The sequence below is a fragment of the Gadus morhua genome, chromosome 12 (assembly GCF_902167405.1).
Source record: "Gadus morhua chromosome 12, gadMor3.0, whole genome shotgun sequence".
NCBI classification, from domain to species: domain Eukaryota; kingdom Metazoa; phylum Chordata; class Actinopteri; order Gadiformes; family Gadidae; genus Gadus; species Gadus morhua.
In genome coordinates this window covers 17,329,466-17,336,965 of record NC_044059.1, presented here as the reverse complement: position 1 = coordinate 17,336,965, position 7,500 = coordinate 17,329,466, and the positions used below count along the sequence as shown (strand labels likewise).

At 44.5% G+C, this 7,500-nt stretch overlaps 1 protein-coding gene across 13 annotated transcripts in view; it reads right to left on the bottom strand.

Moving 5' to 3' along the window:
- dab1a (DAB adaptor protein 1a) overlaps positions 1 to 7,500 on the bottom strand; it is a 166,034-nt gene that overhangs the window by 23,250 nt on the left and 135,284 nt on the right. For 7 of the 13 annotated variants that reach the window (XM_030372487.1, XM_030372488.1, XM_030372497.1 and 4 more), the window contains 4 exons: positions 5,197 to 5,316; positions 3,927 to 3,965; positions 3,538 to 3,600; positions 1,322 to 1,375 (listed from right to left, as the gene is read on the bottom strand). In XM_030372487.1, the coding sequence (XP_030228347.1) occupies positions 1,322 to 1,375; positions 3,538 to 3,600; positions 3,927 to 3,965; positions 5,197 to 5,316 (276 nt within the window). The remainder of the gene's footprint in view (positions 1 to 1,321; positions 1,376 to 3,537; positions 3,601 to 3,926; positions 3,966 to 5,196; positions 5,317 to 7,500) is intronic. The other 6 variants (XM_030372491.1, XM_030372498.1, XM_030372494.1 and 3 more) reach the window with 4 other exon arrangements.

Below are 7,500 nucleotides of genomic sequence, written 5' to 3'. Positions count from 1 at the left end.
CTTGACGGTCCGACGCACGGAAATAATACAACATGTTTGTTTATTTCCCTGTACTGGCGCTGTATGTGACGTAAACGCGTACGCGACGTGAGCAGATCTGAGCAGAGTTTTGCGTCTTGGCAGTGTAGACAGAAACGCTAGGGCGGAGCATATTCAAGTTTTCCACTCAGGAGGGTGGTTTCAGATTTTTGCGTTTTTAAGCAACCTCCAGAGTTTTCCACTCTGGAGGGTGTTTCAGATTTTTGCGTTTTTAAGCCTCAAAAACGCTGTCACCGTCTAAACAAAAGGCACTTCCGATAAAATATTTGGTTGTTTTTACCCGCAAACGTCCTCGTGTAAACGGGGCCTTAAGTGTCCGAGGCTGGCCAGATGGCTTCAATGGGACCAACTCAAAACGCAGCCAATATGAAACCCAAACCTGGGTTGCACCAACATGGATTAACTCTTAAACTGGATTAAATCAAAACGCAGCCGATAAGAAACAAAAACTGTTATTATGAATAAAGTATAAAGGATATCGAAATTTATTTTTGATATTATTGAAGATACAAGTGAACATTTGTCTTCGCTCGCTTTTTTTCTTTTCTTTTTTATGCGTCCTGGGTGTCTAGCCCAGCCCTCCAAGCGGGAAATATATCATCTAAAACAATGAATGTTTTTGACTCAAGACATGTCAAGTCTATTCAAGTCAAAGAGGCAAAGTCCGAGTCAAGTCTCAAGTCAATAGCAGTCAAGTCTAAATCATGACTCGAGTCCAAGTCATGTGACTCGAGTCCACACCTCTGGTAGTACATTTATACAAACACTAGGAACACAAAGCACAGCCGTCAGAGCAGCACGGGGATAGTTCACCACACACACACACACACACACACACACACACAAACACACGCACACCAGCACAACAACATCTCCACAGAGCAGGAGCGGCACAGCGGTAGTACAATAACAACAACAGCTGTACAACAATGAGCAGCACAACACAAACACACACACACACACACACACACAGACACACACACACACACAACGCTGGGTCCCGGCAAACCTCTCAGGAGGGACCTGACTGACTGGATGGTAATGACCTGGGTTCACCTTGTGGGAGGGGTGGGGGGGACGTGGGACAGGACAAATAACCTGCGGATGTTTTCTCTGATGTTGTCGGGTGGCCTGACATTAATATACCTGTAGATATAAAGATTGGTAAAGATATGGAGGTTGAACCACTGAGAGGTTTGTCTGACCATGGGTTGGGATTGGGAGGGGGCGGGGGGGGGGAACTGGGTTGAACAGCACACTTGCAAAGCACACAGTCACTCACTGGGTGTCGCTTTGGGACGTCATAGACTCCCTCCTTCTGCTGACTGGTCGGAACCTACACGGGGTCGGGGGGGGGGGGGGCCAATCAGAATCAGAGAACAGCCAACACATTCCGTTATCTCCAGAACTCCCACTCAAGTGAGCGTCACAGCACAGGATGTAGGCGTGTGCGTTTGTGTGCGTGCGTGCGTGTGTGTGTGTGTGTGTGTGTATATGTGTCATCCAAGCTAATCAATGTGCTTTCCCTCTAATCTGATCGACATTCTTTGTCTGATACTGGGTCTCTCTCTGTCTCTCTTTTTCTGTCCCTCGCTGTGTCTGTGTGTGTATCTCTATCTGGGTATCTGTCTCTCTCTCTCTCTCCCCCTCACTGTCTCCGGGCCTTTCCATCCCTCTCTCCACTCGCTGTCTCTCCATCTCGAATAAAGAATGGATAACACCCAGCTGCTTATCACCCCGTGAGACATGTAATAAGTCACATTGTCTCACACACAAACACACACACACACACACACACACACACACACACACGCACACGCACACGCACACGCACACGCACACGCACACGCACACACACACACACACAAACACAAACGCATACTATCTCTGTGTCACGCACCCATGGGGGCTCGACCATGTGTGTGAGAAACGTTGATTTATGAAATCCTGGATCCTTTTGTTAGACAGTTGTAATTGACACAGTGCCCGATGTGTTTTTCCTCCAGGTTTCGACTAACTTGTAGTTTTAACATAAGTTTTAAATGTGTCTCTCTTTGGTAATTCCACCACTGTCCTGTAAATGCTAGAGTGCCCCACTCCACTCCCTGTCTTTCCCATCGTGGATTAAGAACTATCTTATCTTAACCCATTAGCTCCTGAATAATGTTGATGTCTCTCTAGCACAGCCACTTGTTTACTCCCTTCCAGTGTTTATATCAAGAACATTGCATCTTTATTCATATGTTCGTTCCTCTGTGGACGGCTGGTTGCGCATCGTCGTTCTAATGCCTGCAGTCTGTGTGTGAGTGTGTGTGTTTGTGTTTCTGTGTGTGTGAATGTGTGTGTGGTTGTGCGTCTGTGTGTGTGTATGTGTGTGTGTATGTAAGTGTGTGTGTGTGTGTGTGTGTGTTTGTGTGTTTCGGTTTGTGTGTGCGTGTTTGCATGCGTTTTTGTGAGTGTGTGCGTGGTTAAGTGTGTTTGTGTGCAAGCGTACGTTTGTCTATCATCTATCAGCTTTGTGTGTGAGTGTGTTTACGTGTGTGTGTGTGTGTATTTTTGTGTCTATGTGTGTGCGCGTGCATGTGTATAAGTGCGTTTGGGTCTGTGTTTTGGTGCCGTGCCTAGTGGTGCGTGCGCCAGCACCCAGTCTATTTTCCATCCATTTTATTTAAAGATCAAACGGAAGGCGGTGATTAATCTTTCTTTCTCCCTCGTTCTTTCATCTCCGCGGGAAACCGCAAAATGGGGGAGGAAGAAAAGAGGAGGGGTCTGTCCACACACCCACACATACACATCTATACACACAAGCACAAACATACATTCAACGTCCCCCCCCACCCACCCACCAACTCATCCATTTTCTATCCCGCTGATGGAGGTCTAGCCAGGCCTTGGGGGGGTGCGGGGCACCCAGAGAAAGGCTTCCATCCCTGGGGTCCAATGCTCTACAGGCCCCTCCAGAGACCAGTCCTCCCATTATTACGCTATTTGATTTTACGATTCAAATTCTCTTGTTTCATGTGGGGAAGAAAATATATTTAGAATACGGAGACAAAAAATATGGCAACTATAGAAAGCTTGTCATCGCTCACTTCTGGAGAGTAAATGGAGAGAGAAAGATTGTCTAGAGATAAAGGATTTAGGCTTTCCTTGTTAAAATAACCCTTGTATTGGGTATTGCTATCTGATGTAATGTAGTATATGCGGCAGAAGATATGACTAAGCTGATGTTGTTTTAAAAATGTCTGTCTCTGTGCAGGTTTTTTTTTTAGCACCAGACATATTTCTCAAAAAGTCAGTAGGCCTTGCTGACAGAATGGACAAATTAAATTTGTCTTTATCTTTAATTGTACGTCGATTGTCCCTTATACTAAATAGATAAAAATCTAAGCAACTACAATAGAATACACATGGCCTCCAATCTATTTAATATATCTCATTAACTTACGCACTTTTCCACGAATCAGACACAAGCATAGCAGAGCAGCTTGTGGGTACCTGATAAATGCTTTCCTCTGATTGGTCACGGATGGGTTCATGTCCCGCCTCAAACACAATGTACTACAACGTCAGCAGCAGAAGGAGGAGCAGAGGAAGAGAAGAAACAGGAAAATAAATCTGAAGAAAAGGAATTTGAGACAAACTTTGGTAATAAATTGCAGAGATGATTAGGTGTCAATAGAGAAAAAAACGAATTGGATTGTAATTAAAAAGCACCCATACATACAACAAGGAGCAACTGAATAAAAATGCAAAAATACAGAAGAAACCCTCCTACGGCAACAGGGAACCACACGGGATCACGCAGACACACAGGCAGACGTGCACAGAAAAACACGGGAGGACATAGTGGTTAAAAGCAGCGTTGTGATTGGTCAGGAAGTTACCTGGTACACAGGGTCCTCAAGGTCTTCCTCCAGAATTGTCTGCAGCCGGGCGGCAGCAGGAAAGAGAGAGAGGCAGAGACAGAGAGAGAGACAGAAAGACAGAGAGAGAGAGAGCAAAATAGAGAAAGAGAGGAAAAGAGAGGGAAAGAAAGAGAGAGAGGTAGGGAGAAGGAAAAAAGATAAATCGAAAGAGAGTGAGGCAGAGGGATCCAAGGCAGTGAGAAGGAGGAGAGGGGAGACAAGAGGAGAAGCCGAGGAGGCGGGGAGTTAAGCCAGTGAAGGAGAAAGAGTAGGCGAAGAGAACAGCAGGGCTTAACAGCTCCTCTGTATTCAGATGAGCGTTCAGCAATCATAAGACACAGACAGAGAGGGGGAGGAAGCCCACATAACAGGCAGGCAAGATGACGGTGAGGAGATAGGACGCCTGGACATGGCAGATGGTCTCAAGGACTCTGCTGCATCAATATGCATCGACTTTATTTACACTTTAATTAGTTTGTTTCAAGGAGTCTACTGTGCAACTTAAATACAATGCCAAACTACCAATACAGAGTATAAAGGCTATATATATGTATAAAATGTATTTTACATTTAAATGGTTTCCAATATTCCTCGTCTCAACCACAGTGGTCATATAGATACAAACCATAAAAGAGGAGGATCACCCTGAAAGAAGCTAAACAGATTCATGCCTGCTTATTCTCAAAAAGCTATAGAACAATGAAATGATCAATAGCTAATATGATGGTTTCATATTAGCAATTGATCAATGGGGTTTGTACCTCATATAATAGTTTATGTACTTGGTGTACCAGCATGTGTGTGTGTGTGTGTGTGTGTGTGTGTGTGTGTGTGTGTGTGTGTGTGTGTGTGTGTGTGTGTGTGTGTGTGTGTGTGTGTGTGTGTCTGTGTGTGTGTGTGTGTGTGTGTGTGTGTGTGTGTGTGTGTGTGTGTGTGTGTGTGTGTGTGTGTGTGTGTGTGTGTGAGTGTGAGTATGTGTGTGTGCTCTAGATCAGGGTGGGTCCCTGATAGATAGATCATGTTTCAGGTGTTGTAGATATATATGGTGATAGTGTTGTGTGTTTGTGTGTGTGTGTATGTGTGTGTGTGTGTGTGTGTGTGTGTGTGTGTGTGCGTGTGTGTGTGTGTGTGTGTGTGTGTGTGTGTGTTTTTTACTGTTGTAGATCTGTGTGGTGATAGTGGTGTGCGCATGCGTGTGTGTGTGCGCGTGAGTGCGTACGTGTGTGTATGTGAGTGTGTGTGTATGTACCTGATAGACAGCTTGTTCACACTGCTTGTCTTTCTGAGCCTTCTTCTCCAACTCCTCACGCTGTTTGATCTCGTAGATGAGCTGGAACAGGTCCCGCAGATCCAGGATCACTGGCTCTGCCTGGACACACAAGACAGAAACACCCTGGCCATTAATAATCCCCCACACAGATCTAGACTACATGAAGCAGATCCCTGATACGGAAAAACATGAAGTTGCCACCCTCAATATAAATCATTTCAAAATAGGTGTATTTGAAAATATATATTGAATAGAGCAGACTAATTTTTTTAATGATTCACCAATAAACACAAAACACAGTTTTGTTTATGTCACTTTGTTTACTGCTCAGTGTTCTGGAACTGGAACCGTTGCATATACGATTGGTGTGTTACTTACAACTCAATGCTGCATTAGTGAATAAGGGCTCTGTAAGATAGATAAATATGTTTATGGATGGCCTAAAAGTGAAAGTGATGATTAATAAATATTTGTAGCAACTATTTATGACAGCAGATTATTTTAAATACATTGGGGATATTACTGATGTCCCCTCGAGAAAAAATGCAATGTTTGTAAATCTAATTTGTAATGAGATCAGCGCCTTTGCAAGCCACACAAAGACACACACGCATGCACACTAGCACATACAACAATTCACTTCATTTAAAAATGAGCCATCAAGGGCGGGAAATTAAAGCAAAATAATCATCTTGGACATATTTGAGGACGTCTTTGCAACTAGTGAGTATTGTATTTTTCCCAAAACCCACACAGGAATCCCCCCCCCCCCCCGCACACACACACACACAAACACAGAAAGCTAGTGCCTGCTCCTAAGTCACACACACACACACACACACACACACACACACACACACACACACACACACACACACACACACACACACACACACACACACACACACACACACACACACACACACACACATAACCACAAGAGCCAACGCTTTCTCTTTCAGCTCCACCATTCTGTTGTAAGCCATGTCGTCTGTCAGTCAGACACGCTGCCTGGACAAGCGTACCGTCCAATCTCGCATAACCATCCCCATGGGGACTCCCCCAACAAATGCTCCCCTTGTTTGGGCAATTGTGGCAGGACAGGAGAACAGTGACAGGACAGAAGTCTAGCAGGGACAACAAGTCAATAATAAATTATTGACTAGGAGCGCTGTGGGTGCAGCTGAAGTTCACCGCAGACAGGGGGACAGCTTTGCCGCAGCACACTCATGCTGTTTTGCTGTTGAATCACCCTGAGACTCCTGCGTGAGCACTCACTACATCAAGACACCTGGGAAACAACAGACGCCCCCCCCCCCCTCTCTATCATCACACTCATCGTCATCATGATGACTGTCGATTTCCCAGAGTTTGAAGAAAGAACGCATATTCTAGTCGTCTTTGTTCCCGGTCTACCTTTAGATCCTCTTTGTGTATTAAGAATAATAATATTCACAGCCAAATATTATTCATTAGCCGTTTCCCTTTCAGCGTAACATCTCCATGACAAATAAATAGGGTGTGGGATCATGCACTCTCATCATCATCCTAGTGAATAGTGATGTTAATAAAAACTCTAAAGATTAATGCTATTTTATGGAGATTATATTTGGGAATGAAAAGAGAGGGACCTATGAGAATAAGTAGTGGAATCTGCCCAGCTATATCTGTAGAAGGTGATGACCAAGCTAACCTTTTATCTTGACGTAATAGTACTCCTATCATTCCTTTACAATTGTAGTTAATAAGTTGGGAGGGATTGAAAGATGAAGCACAGCCACCATTCAGAAAGTAATCGGAGCAATTCCAGTTCCCCTACCACACAAACTCCCAGTACAAAACTCAAATTGCTTTGTGAATTTATCCAAACAAACTATTAAAAAAAAATAGAAAAACTCAATCAGGAGTGGAAAAAAAGGCAATTACTCTGTGAACTCACTTCTTAAATTGAGCTGTTAGAAGCAAACCCTCAGTCCTTTATGAAGACGGAGGCGCTGCACGGCTAATTCACATCAAAGTGCTTCTGGTCCAATTACAGCCTGAGCTGCTGTATGCAGATGGACAGCCAAGTCTACACCTTCTCCTCAATAGGCCTCGCAGCCTCAGAAGTCCATGCCGCCCACTCAACCCCCGCACACCCCAACCCTCCACCCACACTGTGGGAAAGTCAAGAAGGATTGTCAGGCAAACCACCACACAGAAAAGGACATTTAGCTTAACAGACGTGCACCCCCACACAGAAATGCACACAAAATATGTGTCTGAGTGACTGTTTGTGATTGT